The sequence below is a fragment of the Gallinula chloropus genome (genome assembly GCF_964237585.1).
Source record: "Gallinula chloropus genome assembly, chromosome: 1".
In the NCBI taxonomy this organism is placed as follows: Eukaryota; Metazoa; Chordata; class Aves; order Gruiformes; family Rallidae; genus Gallinula; species Gallinula chloropus.
Window position 1 is genome coordinate 1,653,106 of NC_140085.1, and position 21,915 is coordinate 1,675,020.

Sequence of the window (21,915 nt, forward strand, 5' to 3'; positions counted from 1 at the left end):
CAAGCTGTGGTATCCCTGCCAGTAACTGTGTGTGTGCTGCAAGGCACAGTCACTCACAGCCATCAGCAGCCCAACACCTTGGGGCTGAGAGCTGCCAAGTGTGTCAAAACCACAACCCAAAGACCAATCAGCAGTATGCACCCCAAAGTGTGAGTGGACACAGGTTCCCTCTTCCCTACCCTGCAATGACAAGGGCAGAGAGGTTCCCCCATCCACCCCAATGAAGGAGACACTGGGTCAGACCCCAAGAGCTGCAACCAGCCACCCTTGAAGACAAGACTCAGTGCTAGGAGGACCTGAGCTCTGACCCCCTCCTATGGCACAGCTCAGTTCACTCACCATGCTGCTGGGTTTTACACTCACCTTCACTCTCAATGTAATTTCTCTTCCCAAATGCAGCTTCTGGAAGCTTTTTCTTCAAGTCAGACAACCCCATGACATGGTTAATGTCCAGGGTGGGAGGCCTGTTGAGGATAAAGCAGCAGACAGTGAGATCAGAAGTACAGAAAGCTCTAAGGATTAAGCACAGCAAAGAGTCCTGGTTGCCCTGTCACTGTGAAACCAGAGAAAGCAGCTCTGAAGAAGGCTGGAGAAGGTGAGTCTTGCTTAGCACTTTGCTGATTTGAGGATCCTGTTTGTAAACACCTCCAAAGAGTGGTATCAGTGGCTGTGTTTCTGGCTGTCTCCAGCTTTTCCAAATTGCTGCCTGTTGGTTGGCTTCTGACTGTTGAGGAGTTGAAGCAGCTCATTTTTTGGCATGATATTTACCTCAATAACGTGTTTACATCACGCTGGTCTGTAAACACAACCAGCTGATCACACTCACACCATCAGGAAGCCCACTTCTCCCAAGGAGAAAAAATCCCCAACAGGACTAATGGATTTAGAATAAACATCCCAAAGCAGTTAATAATAATAAAAAAAGGATAAAATACAGCTGTTTCCAGCTGCTGGATGTCCCCAGACAGCTGTTGCTGTGACACTGCACTGCTGGTTGCCCAACACCACTTTGCTGACACTGATGAATGTCCTGCCAATGCTGATGGGAAGTTGGTTCAGCTGCAAGATGCTGCTGATGGGGCAGGAAAGACCAAACTGCCTTTTGATGGTACACAGCCACCAGAAGGTGTTAATGCTTCACACTCCCCAAATCACAGAGAAATCAGAGGAAGGGGAAAACTTACAGTTGGGCTGGAATCGTGGAGCTGTGTGGGGTCCTCAAGGCGATGTTACCCAAAAGCTGGCCCCCGATGGAGAGCTGCCCCCTCCATGGACAGTACAATGCTACAGGCAAAAGGGAGAACAGCTCAGAGGAAGCAGGAGAGGAGAGGAGGGCAAACACAGAGAGGTACCTTTATTAAACAAGCACAACCACCAGATGGGCCTACCTTTGTGGTTAAGCTCAGGCCTGGAGAAAAAGGAGAAAAAGAGGAACGTTTTAGCAACGGGAAAAGGAAAAACAGCCCACAAAAAGGAATTCTGGGGGATTTTGGAAGAGCAGGGAGTTGCTTACAGGTTCTCTAGAGCAAGGACAGGCATTTCCTTCGGCTCCCGGTACTGGCAGGCGAGGACGATGTAGGGGCAGATCTGGCGGGGCCGCTCGGCAGTGCTGCCGTTGGACTCTTCATACACGTAGTACTGGGGTGAGAGGGGAAACACAGAGAGAAAACAGGGTGAGGAATGAGTCAGGCACCTAGAGCAGCGCTGGGTCCCTTCCCCTGCAGAGTCCTGCTGCTCCCCATGCAGCGCTACAGGCTGGGGGGAGGCTGGCTGGAGAGCTGTCAGGAAGAGAAGGACCTGGGGGTGTTGGGTGAGCTCAGCCTGACCATGAGCCAGCAGTGTGCCTGAGGGACCAGGAAAGCCAGTAGCATCCTGGCTTGTGTCAGAAATAGAGTGGCCAGTAGGTCTGGGGAGGGGATTGTGCCCCTGGGCTGGGCACTGGGGAGGCTGCAGCTAGAGTGCTGGGTCCAGTTCTGGGCTCCTCAGCACCAGAAGGACATGGGGGTCCTGGAGTGAGTGCAGAGAAGGGCAACCAGGCTGGGGAAGGGGCTGGAGGGCAAATCCTCTGAGGAGCAGCTGAGGGAGCTGGGGGTGTTGAGCCTGGAGAAGAGGAGGCTGAGGGGAGCCCTTCTCCCCACCTCCCCTGCCCTGCCAGGAGGGTGCAGAGAGGTGGGCGATGCTCTCTGCAGCCAGGGGACAGGAACTGGGCCAAGGGGCAATGGGCTCAAGCTGCCCCAGGGCAGGGTCAGATTGGATATTAGAAATAAATTGTGTACTGAAAGAGTTGTGTGGGCCTGGAACAGGCTGCCCAGGGAAGGGGTTGAGTCACCTTCCCTGGATGCGTTCAAAAAAAGGGTAGATGAGGTATTTAGGGATCTGGTTTAGCACAGGATGGGAATGGTTGGACTTGAGGATCTTCAAAGGTCTCTTCCAACCTTGTGACTGTGTGAACACACGTACCTGGCTCTGCTCAAAGGCCTTGCAGGGGCTGGTCTGTGAGGGCAGGTTGCTTCTGCTCGCGGTGACGTGACAGTCATAACCAGGAGACGGGCAGGTATAGCTGGTTGTGTGATTCTCTGATACCACCTTGACCTTTCCCTGTGCCAGGGAAAGGAAGGGAAAGGAAGGGAAAGGAAGGGAAAGGAAGGGAAAGGAAGGGAAAGGAAGGGAAAGGAAGGGAAAGGAAGGGAAAGGAAGGGAAAGGAAGGGAAAGGAAGGGAAAGGAAGGGAAAGGAAGGGAAAGGAAGGGAAAGGAAGGGAAAGGAAGGGAAAGGAAGGGAAAGGAAGGGAAAGGAAGGGAAAGGAAGGGAAAGGAAGGGAAAGGAAGGGAAAGGAAGGGAAAGGAAGGGAAAGGAAGGGAAAGGAAGGGAAAGGAAGGGAAAGGAAGGGAAAGGAAGGGAAAGGAAGGGAAAGGAAGGGAAAGGAAGGGAAAGGAAGGGAAAAAAACCCTCAAACCACACAATTGTTCACAGAAACTTCTTTAAAAAGACCCCTGAATCCCGTTTTTCCCCAAAAGACAGTGTTGCTGGCAGCCCCATGCTCCCCATCACTGCAAAGGGTTTGTGGGTGTTTGTGTACTGAACACAAGGGCCTGACTTGGCTGAGTTTGGCACCCCAGAGAAACCTGTGCTGCTCAGGAGAGCAAACAGGAGCAGTGTGGTTTTGGTGCCAGCTCCAGAGCACAGGAACCAGTGGGGAGGGAAGGAAGGGACCACACACCAGCCCTGTGGAGGAACAGAATGGGGCTGTGATCAAAGCCACCCTAGGATTCTCCTCCTGGACCCCCAAAATGTATGTATCCAGGAAAAAAAGGTGACCCTATAGGGAATTTCTGGGGAATTTCTGATCTCAGCAGTGGAATCTGGAAGATCCTCTGCATCCTCTGCTGCCCTGCAGGCCACCAGTCAAGCCCAGCTGGAACTCTGGAGCTCCAACCAAACACATCCCATAGTCAAAATCCCTGATGAGCTCTCAACAGGGCTGATTTTACACCCCACCACAGTTAAGGGCACCGATGTTCTCATTAAAAACCCCCCTTGCACTGTGTAGCAGCTTCTGAAAACCATTCCCCATGGAAAGAAAGACTTGGGTTTTTACCTTAATGAGCTTACAGATGACGATGTAGCCTGATTTTCCATGATACCAGGGTCTTGGATGAAGACAGTCTGCATACTTGGAAATATAAACCCCTGTGAAAGCAAAGCAATGTGAGATAATGTGAATCATCTGGCCAGTAAAGCTGATTGCCAAGAAAGCCCTGGAAAGAAGACCCTCCTTGCAGAAATGGGAGTCTCTGCAGTGCTGCAAACCAGAGGACCACTTGCTGCTGTAAAATGGGTTAAATTCTGACTCTTTTCCACCCTTTTTTTTGACTGCTGGAATGAAACAGCATTATATGTTTCAGGGTCTGCTCCAGGGAAGGAGTTAACTTGGGTTTCTCCTGGGAGAAGCAGCCTGAGTAATGTCAGTTTTGCCCACACTACAGGAAAACAGATTTACACAATGGCTGGGGTATTGTAGGAACCTCTGGAGATCACCCAGCCCAACCTCCTGCCAGAGCAGGGTCACCTTGGGCAGGCTGCACAGGACAGTGCCCAGGATCACAGGGTTTGGATGTCTCCAGAGATGGAGACTCCACAACCTCTCTGGGCAGCCTGGCCCAGGGCTCAGGCACCCTTGTGGTAAGGAAGTTCCTCCTCAGGGTCAGGTGGAACTTCCTCTGTTCCAGTTTGTGCCCATTGCCCCTTGTCCTGTCACTGGGCACCACTGAGAAGAGTCTGGCTCCATCCTCTGGACACCCACCCTTCAGATATTGATCAGTATTGATCAGATCCCCTCTCAATCTTCTCTTCTCCAGGCTACCCAGCCCCAGCTCTCTCAGCCCTTCCTCACAGGAGAGATGCTCCAGGTCCCTCATCATCCTCATCCCCTCCTCCAGACTCTCTCCACTAGCTCCCTGTCTGTCTTGAACTGGGGAGCCCAGCACTGGGGACACAACTCCAGATGCTGCCTCACCAGTACAGGGAAGAAGGGGAGGAGAACAGAACCTCCCTCAACCTGCTGACAAAACCAGACCAGTGAGAGCTTGACTCATAGGGGAAGATCTGCTGAGGGGCTTCCAGGTCAGTCTGCAAATGAAGCAGGTACTTTGCCCAGTTTGGAGTCACACAAAGGCAATGAGGATGTTTGTGTGGGGAACACACACTGCAAGGGCAGGAGAGCTGCCCACAGCACAGCAGAAAACCTCCCAAGCCTCTTCTTTGGCTCTTTACAGCCCCTTCAGCATCCCAGATACCAACATGAACTTCTCACCCTGTGACAACCTCTATTCTAACATGGTTTATTGCCACCATTTCTCCATGCTCAGGTCATATCACATGCATTTACTGGGCATGGAGGGGTGTTGGGTCTTCTGCTAGAGAAGTACATGGGAGGGAAACAGGGAGTGGGCAGGGGAAGGGTTACAGAAACACACCATAATATTCCTCTCATTCCATCAGGACGAAGCTATAAACCCAGATAAATCAACTTTTCAGTAATTAGCTGTCTTGGCCTGCAAAGACTTGCAGAGTGAGCAGTTGGAGCTGTTCTGCTTCTGGCAGTAAGGTGGGAGGGAAGAAGGGACAAGCACGTTGTGAAAAGCTCTTTGATATGTCACAGTCTGCTCTGGTTCTTCACAGGCCTGCTGGCAAAAAGCACAGCAAATGGACTCTGGAGAGCAAACCCAGTGAGGAGAGCTGCCAAAAAGCCACTCTGGTGACAAAGGTTGTTATTAACAAGGGAGAGAAAGCCTGAAATGGAGAGGGGAAGAGACAATAACTCATCTGGTTGAGGAGGCACAAGGAAAACACTGCTGCTTGCTCGAGCCAACCAAGGGCAGCTTCTCATGTAAGAAACATGGGAATTTCCAGAGAGTTTTTGCAGTAAACAACAAGGCAATCCCAAAAATTTGTCTGGGGTTTCACTTTTGTTTTGAAAGGAGTTGAGAGATCCAGAAGAGCAAACAAGGGTCTTGTTCCTCTGGCTGGAAATCTTACCTTTTGCTGGGTCACCAAGTGTGGAAATAGAGCTGCTGTTTACCCGGAGGCCAGTCTGACACACCTCTTTTGCCTTCAAAAGAAGAGACAACCTCTTTTACCACCTATTTTCAAAGATGACAGCTATCTTTGAAAAGATAATTATCTATTGCCTTAATAGATAGCCAAATGTGTGTTGATGATGGGGTAGTTTGAACTCATTGTGGGTGAGAAATCTAAGCAAAGTGCTGGAACTGTGCTAAGGTCCTTTATAGGAAACACTGGGCACTCATCTCACCTAACTTCTGCCTCCTAAAAATGCCTATTATCTTAATAGATAATAGATAATTATCTTAATATATAATAATAATACACAGCTACTGAAATCCATAGTGCAACAGATGGTAAACTACTTCCAACAGGCAAACTCCCACTCTAAGAAAGATCATCCCAGACCCAAAACACTCACAATATAAAGAAAACTAAACACAGTGTCCACAGGAAGATCCAACAGGAAGAACATTTGTTGTTTCAAGACACTAAATACTTGTGTTTAAGAAGTGTTGCTAGAAAAGCCTAGGTGGAAGTAAATGCTTAGAAGAATCTGGAAAAGATCCAGCATCTCCAGAAACTGCTGGACTTTGCACTTTCTTTATCAGCACAGGCACTCTGTGGAAAAATAAATGCAACTGGGCTGGCATGAAGGTAAAGGATATCTGCTGCTCTCTGCTCACTCCTCCACCGGTTCACAAGGACTGCCTTGAGAGCATCTCACTGGCTTTGATTTAATCCATGGTCAAAACAGATTCACAGTGTGCTAAGAGCAAATGTGTGTTGATAATGGGGCAGTTTGGACTCATTGTGGGTGAGAAATCAAAGCAAAGTGCTGGAACTGTGCTCAGGTCCTTTACAGGAAATACTAGGCACTCATCTCACCTAACACCTGCCTCCTACAAGTGCCTAGCAAGCTAAACTTCTCCTCTGAACATCAGGGAAAGGCACCTCCAAAGAGTGATTTAGCCTGAGGAGTTTAGATACTTGCCAATGGTATCCTGGGCTCCATCAGCAGAGGGGTGGCAGCAGGGACAGGGAGGGGATTGTCCCTCTCTGCTCTGCCCTGTGAGGCCCCAGCTGGAGTCCTGTGTCCAGAGCTGGGGCCCCAGGACAAGAAAGATGTGGGACTGTTGGAGAGGGGTCAGAGGAGCCACAGAGATCATCAGGGGGCTGGAGCAGCTGCCCTATGGAGAGAGGCTGAGGGAGCTGGGCTGGGTCAGCCTGGAGAAGAGAAGGCTGTGGGGGGACCTCATTGCACCTTCCAGTCCCTGAAGGGAGCAGAGGAACAGGAGGGGAATGGGCTTGTTAAAGGGCAGAGACTGGCAGGACAAGGGGGCTGGAGTGAAGCTGGAGGAGGGAAGGGGAGATGAGATATTGGGGGGAAGATCTTTGCAGAGAGAGTGATGAGGGGCTGGAAGGGGCTGCCCAGAGAGGGGGTGGGTGCCCCATCCCTGGGGGTGTTCAAGGCCAGGTTGGCTGGGGCCCTGGGCAACCTTGTGTAGCTCCAGGCCTGGAGGTTGGTGTCCCTGCCTGTGGCAGGGGGGTTGGAACTCTGTGATCCTTGGGGTCCCTTCCAACCCAGGACAGTCTGGGATTCTGTAAATAAAATAGGTCCAACTGTCCCTCTGGATACCTCCCTCTTTCTTAGGGACCATACAAGGAGCTCAGTCACTTGGTACAGGCTGCACTAAATGTCAAAGAGCTAAAATGAAGCGAGACAAACTGAGACCCAAAGTGCTTTGTTTTGCAGTAGCTCAATCCAAAGTGAACAGAACCAAAACCAGCATTCAGACCACTCTCACCCTGAGCAAAACCATCTCTGCAGTCACTTAGCACAGCATCAAATCACATTACAAGCAAACTCCCACTAGATTCCCTGAGCATCCTTGTGTAGACAAGCTCTTTACACAAAATTAAGAGAATCCTTGTGAAAAATGGGCAGGAATAACTTTCCCAGTAGCTCTGTCAGGAGCTCTCCCCACCAAGCTGGCAAAACCAAGGGAACTTGCCCAAATAACACATCACAAACTCCCCAAAGGCACTTTTCTAAGCATACATGGTTTCAACTGCCTGTACTCAACCATAAATCCACTGGGACAACAGGAGACTCCTCCTGTCTCCCTGTAGAGGATAAAGGAGGCAGCCCAATCTCAACCATGAATTGATTGGAGAGGTGCAATGCAAGATCCAGCACTTAAAAGCAGGAGATGCCTTCAAAACTCACTCTGGCTTATTTATACAGCAGTGGGGTAGAGAGCAAGGACCCTTCAGTCCACAGATCTGCTTGGCTTTGGTGGGATGAATCCCACTTTTAAAGATGAATAAACCTTTTGGGTTACCTCTTCTTCATTATCAAACAGGAGAAATGCAAAGGTCTCCTCCAGCTCCTCCTGGCTGTACCCGGCGGCTTCCTTTGCTTGGGCAAAAGCTTTGAGCTGCAGAAGACACAACAACACGTTGTTCTAGTCCAGTGACATCTTCATGGTGTAAGGACAGAGTGTCCCAAGAGCCACCTGTCATGGTAAGTATGGGGCAGCTGGCAGAATCCAGGTGATGCTGAACCAGCTCAGGTTGCCTGGTTCCTTTCTGCTTTCGAATTTCAGTCACAGAATCACCAGGTTGGAAGAGACCTTTGAAGATCCTCAAGTCCAACCATTCCCATCCTGTGCTAAACCAGATCCCTAAGCACCTCATCAACCCTTCTTTTGAACACATCCAGGGAAGGTGACTCAACCCCCTCCCTGGGCAGCCTGTTCCAGGCCCACACAACTCTTTCAGTACACAATTTTTTTCTAATATCCAATCTAAACCTGCCCTGGGGCAGCTTGAGCCCATTGCCCCTTGGCCCAGCTCCTGGCCCCTGGCTGAAGAGACCATCGCCCACCTCTCTACAACCTCCCTGCAGGTAGTTGTAGGTGGTGAGAAGGTCTCCCCTCAGCCTCCTCTTCTCCAGGCTCAACACCCCCAGCTCCCTCAGCTGCTCCTCACAGGATTTGCCCTCCAGCCCCTTCCCCAGCCTGGTTGCCCTTCTCTGGACACACTAAAGGACCTCAATGTCCTTCTTATGGTGAGGAGCCCAGAACTGGACCCAGCACTCAAGGTGCAGCCTCACCAATGCCGAGTACAGGGGCACAATCCCCTCCCCAGACCTAGAACTCACAGGCAAATCAACAAATGACTTGATACCCACTTTCCCAGGTTTTTATCCAGCTCCACAGTGACCACCCCACATTTAAGCAGCCAAAATAGATATCTAAGCTCTATTTTATTCATCACAAGCAGCAGACTGGTCATCTCCAGTCCTCAGAGGAGACAGCCTGCCTCCCACACCAGTGACAGTGGAATTGGAAGGGTGAAGGCATTTTTAAAGTGGTTCTGCACATGCTGCAGTGAGTTGGAGAAAGGGACACAGGGTTAAAAGCTGTGCTTGCTGAGGGTAGACAAAAGAAATGCCACGTGGAAACCTGCCCTGCTGTGAATCAGCAGAAGTCCAATCACATTAAAGCTCTCCTGCCAGCTATCAAATCAGCATTTCAACCTGCCCCAAAGCCCTTCTCCAGGAACTGCTGGTGAGTTTTTGGCTGAAAGGACCTTTTGTTCCTGATCAGGCTGGGAGGAGAGAAGCACAAATGGGGCTCTGTAAGGCAGGCAGATCAGCCACAGGCAGCAAAGGTAAGGCAGACCTACCAATAAACCGGCATGTACAGATCTCTGCAGCTCCCAGAGAAACACCACCCATTCCCAAGCTGCCAGCAGCACCCTGCTCCTCCACCAGCCTTACCTCACTTAGAAAAACATTGTTTTCCACCAGAATTGCTTGGCTGTACTGAAAACCATCCTGAGATGTAGAGTCCAAGTAGGAGTTCTGCAACACCGAAACCGCCGTCTGCAAAAGGGAACTCGACTCTTCCGACTCTGGGTGAAAATCTAGAGGAACCAAGGGAATAAAGGAGGTAAAATATTAACTCTGGGCATCCCTGGGTCAATATGGGACCTCAGTTGAGGTGGGTGGCATTTAACAAGTCCAGATCTCACAGAATCACAGTACTACAAGGTTGGGAAAGGCCTTTAAGATCATGAAGTCCAACGGAAATCAAGTCTCCACCAAGCAGAGCAGCTCCCCAGGAGCAGCAGCTCCCCTCCAGCCACACAAGTCTTGGTCTACAAGACAAATTGTCCTTTGGCAGGAGGAAAACAAGCTCCCTGTTTGACAGTGAGTCCTTAGAAACCTCTGGTGGAGGAGATTAAAGAAAGAAAGAAAGAAAAAGATTCATTAGTAACCAGTAGAAGCAAAGGCTGGTGGTAAATGAACTTTATGCTGAGCAGGTCAGAGCGTTCACTGGTGCCAAAGAGCTACTTGGATTCATTGCAGGTTTTCTTAGGCTGTGGGAGTTGATGTCTACACACAGGATGAATCCCAGCAGATGCTCAGCTACTCAGCATTCTCTTGTTTTCCTAAAGGTCTTGAGTGATGTGGTTTTCGACACCACAGAAAGCAAACCTTCCTTCAAAGCTTCAGAGGGCAGAGTTTTCTCAAAGCCTGGTTTCTCTTGACATTTTTGAAGGAAAAATTCCAGTAAAACACTTCCCAACAGCATCCCACCAAGAAGAGGTCCCAAAGCAGTTGACAAATAAAATCCTGACACAGAAACAAGGGAATGTCCTGCAGTATTTGTGCTCTTGCAGCTGTTAGAAACCAAATATTAAATAAAGCAGCCACTTTGAAATAGAATCCCAGCCTGGTCTGGGTTGGAAGGGACCCCAAGGATCACAGAGCTCCAACCCCCTGCCACAGGCAGGGACACCAACCTCCAGGCCTGGAGCTACACAAGGTTGCCCAGGGCCCCAGCCAACCTGGCCTTGAACACCCCCAGGGATGGGGCACCCACCCCCTCTCTGGGCAGCCCCTTCCAGCCCCTCAACACTCTCTCTGCAAAGAACTTCCCCCCAATATCTCATCTCCCCCTTCCCTCCTCCAGCTTCACTCCAGCCCCTTGTCCTGCCAGTCTCTGCCCTTTAACAAGCCCATTCCCCTCCTGTTCCTGGGGTCCCTTCAGGGACTGGAAGGTGCAATGAGGTCCCCCCACAGCCTTCTCTTCTCCAGGCTGACCCAGCCCAGCTCCCTCAGCCTCTCTCCATAGGGGAGCTGCTCCAGCCCCCTGATCATCTTCATGGCTCCTCTGACCCCTCTCCAACAGTTCCACATCTTCCTTGTCCTGGGGCCCCAGCTCTGGCCACAGGACTCCAGCTGGGGCCTCACAGGGCAGAGCAGAGAGGGACAATCCCCTCCCTGTCCCTGCTGCCACCCCTCTGCTGATGGAGCCCAGGATCCCATCGCCCTTCCCAGCTGCCAGAGCCACTGCTGGCTCAGGGGAAGCTTCTCCCCCACCAGAACCCCCAGGTCCTTCTCAGCAGGGCCTGGGCTCAGTCTCTGTTTCACTTATAAAAACCTTTATTACTGGTGGTGATTCATGAGTGATGAGATTTCAATCCCCAAGCTGAGGGTCACCATAGACACCTGGAGGAGTCTGACCCATAAACTAGAAAATAAAGCAGTCACCTATAAGTGACTCTATGATCCTTGGGGTCCCTTCCAACCCAGACCATTCTGGGTTGTAGAACCACCAGGTTGCTCCTGCAGAAAAACCTCACCAAAATTTTTGAGGACAAACAGGTAATTTCTCATATTAAGCTCTAAAACTCCTGTTTGGGTGAGGAGGGACAAGATAACTTCTGTTGTTCACCCTAACACCCAGCTGGTGCTCTGAATCCTATTTTCAAAGGGTAAGTTTTAATGATGGGTTTGGTTTGTTTCTTTCTGTTCCTCCTCTTCCTCCTCTCAATTCAAAAGGAGAAAATATAGGATCATTCCCTGGCTCAGAAATCTTGGTTCTTCTCAAATTACTCAAGGCCAAAAAAGGACCTAATATATAGAAGAGGAAAAATAACAGTTCAGGCTGTACTTATTAAACTCATGTAGCTATGATGCTCTAAGCTGGCTCAACCAGTCCCCAGTATGGGGCTTAACAGGGGGAAGGGAGACAGTGTCTGCTCTGTGCCAAGCAAAACAAGACCCAGACAAGGCAAAAAGTGGGGGGAAACAGGCTAAAAATGGCTCAAAAATGATTTAAAGGAAAGGATGGAGAGGGCAGGTGGGAATGGAAATTTGGAGCATAGAAAGGAAATGTTTTTAACAGTATTTTTCCCTTGTTTAAACTTGTTCTGGGGTCTTTTGTGGCCTCTTCTATTTACTTTGTAAACCTCCCACTTTAGGTGATGCTGCTCATCATCAGAAGTAGTCAAAAAGCAGGTGAACTCAACTGGATTCTGAAGCCCAGAAGGAGGAAAAACAAAGACTTCTTTCTTCCAGCATGCTCCCAGTATGATGATTTTCCCTCTTGGAGCCTAATGAGGACAGGATGTCTTTTATTTTGCTTTGTCTGGGTCTCTTGCATCTTGACAAAGTCACTGAAGCAGTCAAGTAGTTCAGACTCCTCTTGGGAAATCAGATCAGATCCCAGCTCACAGCTCTGCTCCAAGGCTTGGCCCAACCATGTCTCATTCTGCTACCTGCCCCAAGCACAACAGCCCTTGTGTCCAGAGTCATCCTCCACAGAGTGACAGCCCTGGTCTCTGCATCTTAAATATCAGGGGCAAGTTCTTTGCAGAGAGAGTGGTGAGGGGCTGGAAGGGGCTGCCCAGAGAGGGGGTGGGTGCCCCATCCCTGGGGGTGTTCAAGGCCAGGTTGGCTGGGGCCCTGGGCAACCTTGTGTAGCTCCAGGCCTGGAGGTTGGTGGCCCTGCCTGTGGCAGGGGGGTTGGAGCTCTGTGATCCTTGGGGTCCCTTCCAACCCAGATCATTCTGTGATTCTATGATCTTCTCTATCAGCCTAAACAAGCCCAACTCCCTTGATAGCTCCTCATGCCCCAAAAGCCCAGGAGTGCAGCTGCTGCTATTTAATTTCACAGCTACTGCTGCAAACAATCCCACTTTCCAGGGGGAGATCAGGCTGCTTCTCCTACCAACAGCATCCTGCAGCTCTGCAGCACTGGCTCAAGCTCAGGTCTTGGGAGTGTGACAAAGGCCATGGCTGAGCATGTGAGCTGGGAGCCAGTTTTGTTTCCACACTGAGCATGACAGACACCGAGCTGACAGAGAGAGATTAAGGGGTTAAAAACCCCACTGGGTGCAGGACACCTACTGAGGGTGTGGGGTGCTAAACCAGCAGAAGCTCTGGTGATTTCAAGGGTAAAAGAATCATTGAATAGGTAAGGTCAGAAAGGACCTTTAGAGGTCATCTAGTCCTACCCTGCAGTGAGCAGGGGCATCTTCACTAGAGCAGGGTGCTCAGAGCCCCATCCACCCTGACCTTGGATGTCTCCAGGGATGGAGCCTCCATCACCTCTCTGGGCAACCTGGGCCAGGGATCCACCACCCTCAGAGGGAGGAACTTTTCCCTAACACGCAACTTCAATGTCCCCTTTCCCAGTTTAAACCATCACCCCTCATCCTATCACTCCCTGCCCTCTGGAGCAGTTCTTCCCCAGCTTCCTACAGGCACCTCTCAGGGACTGGAAGGGGCTGTAAGGCCCCACCAGAGGCTTCTCTTCTCCAGGCTGACCCAGCCCAACTTATTAAGCTGATGATTTTAAAACAAACCAAATAAACCCCTGGGAAGCTCTTGGAAATGCAACAAACCCAGACATTCTGCAGGTGACAAACAGGTTCTGTCCAGCAAGCTCAGCTGCAGCATCAAAATAAAAGTCCAAGGGGGGGGAGAAAAACCCAAGTTTCTGAATGAATACAGAAATATTTGAGATGAAACAACCTCAGAACTTGGCATCGAGCTCAGCAGCTTGCTGGGACCCTCATCTCCCTGTTCAGATTTAAAAGGATCCTTCAGATCTGGTCCCACAACTGAAGATGAATCTGGTCCCACAGAAACACACACACAAAACCCTGACACAGCCAGGTTTCAGTTTTGGGAGCAGAAGGCCCCTTGATAGGCTGTGAGGAGGCGAAAGTGAAAGTGCCTAACCCAGAAGTAAAAGTGAAAGTGCCCATTCCCCTGCCAGCAGCTCGGACACGTCACCACCAACTTCCCACACAGGGTCGGCCGGACAGCGGAGATGCAGCGCAGGACCCACAGATGGAGAAACCCAGCACAGCTCCACACCAGCACGGTCCAGCTGAGCCCACAGAGGGTCTTATCCCTGGGGAGGGGGTTCACAGCCTGGGAGATGAGGTGCTCAGGGATCTGGTTTAGCACAGGACAGGGATGGTTGGGTTTGATGAGCTTAAAGGGCTTTTCCAACCTTGGGATGCGCAGAGAAGGGCAACCAGGCTGGGGAAGGGGCTGGAGGGCATCATATGAGGAGTGGCTGGGGGAGCTGGGGGTGTTGAGCCTGGAGAAGAGGAGGCTGAGGGGAGCCCTTCTCCCCACCTCCCCTGCCCTGCCAGGAGGGTGCAGAGAGGTGGGCGATGGTCTCTTCAGCCAGGGGCCAGGAGCTGGGCCAAGGGGCAATGGGCTCAAGCTGCCCCAGGGCAGGGTCAGCTCAGCTGGGAGGGCAAAGTTCTTCCCTGGCAGAGTTGTGGGGCTGTGGCACAGGCTGCCCAGGGAGGGGGCTGAGTCACCTTCCCTGCATGTGTTCAAAAAAAGGGTTGATGAGGTGCTCAGGGATCTGGTTTAGCATAGGATGGGAATGGTTGGACTTGAGGATCTTCAAAGGTCTCTTCCAACCTGGTGATTCTGGGATTCTGGGATTCCTATGCCCATGGGGACTGATCCAGGGCACTGAAGCAGACAAGGATTTGCCTTGGCATATTCAAGCCTCTCAGGGGTTCTCTCCTGTTTTAGCACTGGGTCTTCAAAGCCTTTTAATCTCAAAACACATGTCCCTACACCAGACAAGAGCCTTGTTCCTGCTGCTCCTGCTGTTATCATCACCTTTCACAGAGGTTAAAGAGCAGCTTTCTCTTTTTCCCCTTTTTCCACTGGGACAGGCTGCCCAGGGGGTGTGGAGTCTCCTTCTCTGGAGAGATTCCAGCCCCATCTGGACACCGACCTGTGTGACCTGTCCTAGGGACCCTGCTTTGGCAGGGGGGTTGGACCTGATGATCTCTGGAGGTCCCTTCCAACCCCTACAATTCTGGGATTCTGTGATCTACTAACATGCAGCACTTTCTGAAGGTCTCACCATGGGTTGCTGCAGATGGGTTCAAAAATCAACTGGAACAGAATTGTAAGGGGAGAGGAGGGGAAATAATCTATTAAGTGCAAAGGAAATCCCTGAGCCACAAACAAGAGCAGCAAGCACGAGCTTTCAGAGAAAGAGAGCTGTGCCTTTGTCCTGTTCATGTACTTTACCCTAAGCAGCCCCTCCTGGAGTTCAGGATGCCAGGTAAAGGTGGATCTGTGGTGTCAGCTGGGACAACCCATGGACTCAGCAGAAGGTTTTACCCCTGCTCTGATGTGCAAGGAGCCAAGCCCACACCAGACAGTGGAGATGCAGCACATCAGTGCAACCATGGTAGGAAGCAGCATCTCTTACTCTGTGTGGTGCTTTCACAGGCAAAGGGGAGCGACTCATGGAGTCAATTAGCCTGCTAGAGGCAAGTAAATCATCACAACATCATCCCAAACCACCTCCCAGCAGAGGATGTCTCCTCATCCTCTCAGAGGAGAGTGGTTCCCTTGCACTGAAGGTCTACAAACTCTCCACTGCAGAGCTGTTTTTCCCCAGAAGAACCAAGCATTCAACATGCTGGGCAAGGGGAGGGTGGGGGGAAGGATTTTTGGATGGCACAGTGCTCTAACTTTTGTAATTAGCTGAAAAAAGCAAGGAGGCTGAGGCAGCTCCACTCTCCTAAATAAACACCCTTGGCTTTAAAGCCACAGGTAATGTCCCTGCTCTGGGTGAGATGCCACTAGTGAGACATGGTGAATGCTGCTATGCTGCAAAACCAAGGTGCTGGGTTATATTTAAATTACCCTTGGTGTCAGGTAGCCCAGGAAGGCAGACATCTAGGCTGCAGGAGCTTTTTGTAATGCTTTTCACCTCAATACCAGAGACTGATAGTATTTCTTATTTCTTTAGATCACTTTTAGGAGTTGGGTGATGCAGGGAACCCCACACCCCCTCTCCAGAAAGCTATCACTGTGCCCAGAGGACAGGCAACCTTTACACAGACAGCTCCACTTGAGCTCTGCCAACTCAGATTTAATCTCAGGGTGATATCACAGAATCGTAAGGTTGGAAAAGCCCTTTAAGGTCATTGAGTCCAACTGTTCCCATCCTGTGCTAAACCAGATCCCTGAGCACCTCATCTCCCCTCTGTTCAACACACCTAGGGAAGGTGACTCAGTCCCCTCCCTGGGCAGCCTGTGCCACAGCCCCACAACTCTGCCAGGGAAGAACTTTGCCCTCCCAGCTGAGCTGACCCTGCCCTGGGGCAGCTTGAGCCCATTGCCCCTTGGCCCAGCTCCTGGCCCCTGGCTGCAGAGACCATCGCCCACCTCTCTGCACCCTCCTGGCAGGGCAGGGGAGGTGGGGAGAAGGGCTGCCCTCAGCCTCCTCTTCTCCAGGCTCAACACCCCCAGCTCCCTCAGCTGCTCCTCAGAGGATTTGCCCTCCAGCTCCTTCCCCAGCCTGGTTGCCCTTCTCTGAACACACTTCAGGACCTCAATGTCCTTCTTATATCTGAATGCATCTAGTTGGTTGGGGAGGAAAAATGACTGGTTTCCTCCTGGGTAGGGAAGGCTAAGTTCCCACACTGTCTGAATGTAGTAAGAAACTTCAGCAAACATGGTTGTTTCAAAGTGTGCCCCAAATTCCTACCCAGAGAAGGGAGCCCCAACAAGACCATACACTACCTGCACTGAGAGCAAGGGGTCAAAGTGTAGCTTGGGTGTGAAAAGCTGAGGAGATCCAACTGCAGCCCACAACTCCCTGAGGGAGGGTCAGAAATGATGGAGCCTCTCTTCTGGCACCAGCAGATGGAAAGAAATAAGGAGAAACACCTCAAGTTGCACCTTGAGACTGGACTGGAGGATGAAGTTTTTCCCCTGGAAGGTGATGCAGCCTTAGGATGGGTCACAGAGAGATGGGGGTCCCCATCCTTGGCTGGCAAAGCCACAGCCACCCCACTTACATGTTGGAAAGATCTCTTCAGAGCAGGAGTCCTACAGTAGAGAAACCTTCCAGGTAACACTTCTTTGATGCTGTAACACCCCCCCTCCTGTTACTTTTAGCTGCTCACTTAATTGAGGATGTGGTTATTACAGGGTTTCCCTTGTTAAGTCACTGCTCAGGCAGTTGGTGCTGCCTTTCATCTCAGCAGATGCTCCTCAAAGCCCCGAGCTGTTGGAGCTCTTCTCTTCTACCATCTCACCCAGGCTTGCCACCTGTTGTGGATTCACCCAGCTGCAGGTGTCTGGCCTTGACTCTGCCCAAAACTAGCCCCAGCACATGTATTTTAGCACTTAAAATATCCCTTTCTTTGCAAAACCAGCCAGCCAAGTGATTCTCTGTGCTAGGGCAGTAGCCTAGATGGTATAAGACAGTCAGACTTGATTTATTTGACCTTGTGGAAGAGCTGTAGACTTGTGCTTGACAAACTAAAAGCCCTGCTTGCCTGTGCTACGTTCTATTTCATGGATTAGTTGCACACAGTCCACAAACCCTTTGTTGAAACCCACATGCTGAACCCAGCCAACCACACAGCACCCACAGAGCAACACCCAGCCCTCCCAGGACCATCAACCTGCCACCACCATGTGAGCTGGAGCTGGTCTGCTGCCTCCCAGGACCCTGAAAATCAAGGCAGGGGACGTGGTGGATCTAAAGCCCACGTGTTGCCAAGGCAATTGCATGCACTCCAGCAACACACAGGCAGCCTGCTGAGAGCATCAGCAACGGTTCACAGGTTAAAAACAACCTCCCCAGGGTAGATCTCCCCTGTTTGGGAGAAGGGAAAAAAAAAAAACCCAAAGAAACCCAACTTGTTTGCAGCTGGAGAAAGCTGACATGCAGTTGCCTTGCCTGAAATACTGCAGATGCATTCCTCCAGCCCACGTCACTTAATCCTTCTGCCTCTGAGCAAGCCTGAAAACCTCCCAAACAGGGATGTGTCCTTCTTTTAAGTGTGGTTTGTGCAGCACTTCTGCTCTGCCTGCAGATGCTCTCCTTCCAGCTTTGACTTTCCTTTCCCCTGGCCTCTTGCTCTGCTTGATACTGCAATAGAGCTCTAACCACATGCTCTCTGTGGACCCTCTGGCTGAGGAAATTACCAAGACACAGTTAGCTGAGTACTAAAATCCACACACACTGACTCCAAGCAACCAAACAGAACTAGGGGATAGTCATCTCACCATCAACCCCACCAGCAAATGAAAAAAAACCAAACCCAAACTGTGCAAAAATAGTATTTATCAAAAATAATAAACATTTAACTTTCTTGTCTCAATATGATTTGAACCAAGAATGGTCAGTTGGTCACTTTGGCAGGTACCAGAGTGACCAGCACATGTATTTCATGTCATAAAGTCACCCCAATTCCACCAAAGCATGTAATTTCTATGGGTGGCTACAGTGACCTTCACAAGCCCTTGCCCTGATGCTCCTTCTCTTCCCCTCTTGGCACAGCTGGGGCTGCACAATGAAGAAAATCAGTCAACTGCAGCAGAAAGTAAAGCAAAAAAAAAGGCTATTTTTAATCCAGATAGGTTCAGCAATCTGGATGGCTGCGTGGCTCCACAAAGAGTTGTGCCAACACAGCTCCTGAATCAGCTGGGATGTGGATGTTAGAAGGTATCAGCGGTGATTATCTGGGAAGGGGAAACACTTAAGCTAGATTTCTAACCACCAAAACCAACAGGTTTAAGAGGAACACTAAAAATAGACCAATCTGGTATGTAAAACCAGTTTCAGAGCTCTGGTCAGTCTCTGGTCTTAGGCAAGAATTTACACTTCTTTCCAAAGCAGATAGGTATTCTTTGATAAAATGATATTTCAATTGGAAAACTGCAATTTCCAACAGTCTGAAGACCAGGCATTTTCTTGACAGCACACTGCACCTACCAGACCCATTCAAGTGCAGACCAGTAATTCCCAGGCTCAACCATAGGACAGCTAGAGCCAACGGTCATCTCCCTGTTAGTTACCAGCCTCTTATGAGCGCTGTTAACGAGCTAACACCCAGAAACACCCACTTTTATAACAGGGTTGGGGTAAACCCATGGGGTTAATGTCCTGACTTGAATCCCATGACAGAATGGAGCTTCACTCAGCATCTCCCACATCTGCAGCGAGCACTGAAGCACCTGGCTACTGATTATTCTGGGCTAGGAAGGCTTTTCTTGCACATTACCCCCCACCAGACACAAACCACTTTGTTTCCATGGAGTAAGGAACACGTTTCACAACTATTTTTGTGCCATCCACCCTCCTGCTTGCTTCATCTATCCCAGATTATCACCCTTTAAAGGGCTGTGGAGCTATGGGCTGGTGCTTTTATCCAAGCCTTGGTGGGATAAATTGTTTAAGGACAATCTGGGAACAGAACTGGGTGGGATTAGAGCAGCAATGTGGGTTTTTTTTCCCCACACACACCCTTTTTTAGGGCCAATTTCCAGCCTGGCAGGGCAGGGTAGTTGATCCAATGGGGAGGGGAGCAAAGAGGCCTTCCAGCCTTCAGCTCCCCCATGGCAGGAAGGGAGCAGCACACAGCTTATTTGTTCCTATTTCCACATCCAGCTCCTGAAGGGCACCTGCTTTGACCAGCACATCTCCCCAAAGGCAAACCAAAGGTGTGTGAAGCCACAAACCCCCTCATAAAAAGAGGGACCACGGCCCTGCCAGCCACGCAGGCCCTGGGCTCAGGTTCACAGGGCGAGTGGGAGCTTGGAAAAGCCAACGTGTCACCAGCCAGCCAGGTGGAATTACATTGTCAAAGCTTGGCCCTGGGTGTCAAAGGCCTCCAGGCAACCAGGGGCTCGGGGCAGGTGCCTCAAGCCCTATCCGGGGGCTGCCCCCGGCTCCAGATGAGGGACAGGCAGTCACCCCCCTTCAAGCTCATACCCAGCGAGCCGGGCAGCCCCCGGGTTTGGGGAAAGAGGGGTAAAGACACCGTGGCCTCCCCTCCCCAGCCGAAGGGCGGGATGGAGCCAGCCAGTCGCCCTCCCCCCCCCTTTACACACACCCCTCACCCACCACTCGCCCCCCGGCCCCGCTCACCCCTGCCCGGTCCGCCGCTCTCCTCAAGCCGCCGCTCTCCCATGGCCAAAAGGATTCTCTCCGCGCTTTTCCCCCGCCGCACCGGCCCTTAAGCTTCCCGCATTGCCGCCCCACCCGGCCCTCAGCGCGGCTCCACTCCCGGCCGGGGAGAGGGACCCCCGGGAGGGTGCGGCGCTGCCGGGCCGGGGCGGGTCGGCGGGCTCAGGCGACGCGGGGAGACATGCGGAACGGGCGGGCTGCGGGCGGCCGCCATCCGCCGGCCCCAGGAAGTGAAAGGACGCCGCGGAGGGGGACGGCGCGGGCGGGCGGAGAGGAGGGACGGAGGGAGGGAAGGAAGGAGGGATGGAGGGAGGGAGGGAGGGAGGGAAGGGGAGAGGCAGGGCCGGGGGGGCCGGGCAGCGGGACAGGGGCGGAAAAAAACAGAAAGTGAAAACTGAACCGGAAAGAGAGCGCGGCCGCGCCCGTGGCTTTCCTCTTCCCGCGGGTCACCGCCGCGCCGGCACCGGCCTTCGGCGGCCCTTCCCGCCTTCTCCCGCCTCGTTCGCCTCTTGCCTCGGGCACCCCCACCTCCCGCCGCAGTCTTTCCGCTGATTGAGACCTTCCCTCATCGCCTCACAGCCCCATGGCGCCTGCCTTTAGCCCCTCGGGCTTGTTCTCCTGCCCTGGGATCCCGGTCTTTCCCTCAGCCCCTCAGGCTTGTCCTCCTGCCCTGGGCTCCTGGTCTTTGCCTCAGCCCCATGGCGCCTGCCTTCAGCCCCTCGCTCAGCGCCTTGGGCTTGTCCTCCTGCCCTGGGCTCCCAGTCTTTGCCTCAGCCCCCCAGGCTTGTTCTCTTGCCCTGAGATCCTGGTCTTTGCCTCAGCCCCATGGCGCCTGCCTTCAGACCCTCGCCCAGCCCCTCAGGCTTGTCCTCCTGCCCTGGGCTCACGGTCTTCGCCTCAGCCCCTCGTGCTTGTCCTCCTGCCCTGGGCTCCTGGTCTTTGCCTCAGCCCCATGGTGCCAGCCTTCAGCCCCTCGCTCAGCCCCTCAGGCTTGTCCTCCTGCCTTGGGCTCCTGGTCTTTCCCTCAGCCCCATGGCGCCTGCCTTCAGCCCTCCACTCAGTCCCTCGGGCTTGTCCTCCTGCCCTGGACTCCCAGTCTTTGCCTCAGCCCCTCGGGCTTGTCCTCCTGCCCTGGGCTTCTGGTCTTTGCCTCAGCCCCATGGTGCCTGCCTTCAGCCCCTCACTCAGCCCCTCGGCCTTGTCCTCCTGCCCTGAGCTCCCGGTCTTTGCCTCAGCCCCTCAGGCTTGTCCTCCTGCCTTGGGCTCCTGGTCTTTCCCTCAGCCCCATGGCGCCTGCCTTCAGCCCTCCACTCAGTCCCTCGGGCTTGTCCTCCTGCCCTGGACTCCCAGTCTTTGCCTCAGCCCCTCGGGCTTGTCCTCCTGCCCTGGGCTTCTGGTCTTTGCCTCAGCCCCATGGTGCCTGCCTTCAGCCCCTCACTCAGCCCCTCGGCCTTGTCCTCCTGCCCTGAGCTCCCGGTCTTTGCCTCAGCCCCTCAGGCTTGTCCTCCTGCCTTGAGATTGTAGCTTTCCAGCTGCACAATGGCTTCCTTGTTGTTCCATGCTGTATGTGTTGACACAGAGGTACTTCAGGTGGGCTATCGACTGTGACACCTTTATAGAGAGGAACATGCCCTAATTCATACCATCCCAGACTGGTTTGGGTTGGAAGAGACCTCAAAGATCATCTGGTTCCAACTCCCTGCTGTGGGCAGGGACACCCTTCACCAGCCCAGGGTGGCCAAAGCCCCATCCAACCCAACCTTGAGCCCTGCCAGGGATCCAGGGACAGCCCCAGCTCCTCTGGGCACCCTGGGCCAGGGCCTCCTCACCTGCGTGGGGAAGAATTTCTTCCTAATGTCTAATCTAAATCTCCCATCCTTCAGTTTAAGGCCATTCCCCTCATCCTGTTCCTCCCTGCCCTGGGCACCAGCCCCTCTCCAGCTCTCCTGGAGCCCCTCAAGGGATGGGAAGGGGCTGGGAGCTCTCCGCAGCAGCAGCCTTCTCTTCTCCAGGCTGAGCCAGCCCAGCTCTCCCAGCCTGGCTCCAGAGCAGAGGGGCTCCAGCCCTTGCAT

At 52.3% G+C, this 21,915-nt stretch overlaps 1 protein-coding gene across 1 annotated transcript in view; it reads right to left on the reverse strand.

The window, feature by feature from the left end:
• The window catches only part of TASOR2 (transcription activation suppressor family member 2), a gene marked incomplete at its 5' end in the record, with an annotated part of 57,397 nt that overhangs the window by 27,182 nt on the left and 8,300 nt on the right, over positions 1-21,915 (reverse strand). The window contains 9 exons of the mRNA XM_084279227.1: positions 364-464; positions 1,185-1,284; positions 1,389-1,408; positions 1,514-1,638; positions 2,461-2,598; positions 3,598-3,689; positions 5,538-5,610; positions 7,910-8,005; positions 9,352-9,497. Of these exons, the coding sequence (XP_084135353.1) occupies positions 364-464; positions 1,185-1,284; positions 1,389-1,408; positions 1,514-1,638; positions 2,461-2,598; positions 3,598-3,689; positions 5,538-5,610; positions 7,910-8,005; positions 9,352-9,497 (891 nt within the window). The remainder of the gene's footprint in view (positions 1-363; positions 465-1,184; positions 1,285-1,388; positions 1,409-1,513; positions 1,639-2,460; positions 2,599-3,597; positions 3,690-5,537; positions 5,611-7,909; positions 8,006-9,351; positions 9,498-21,915) is intronic.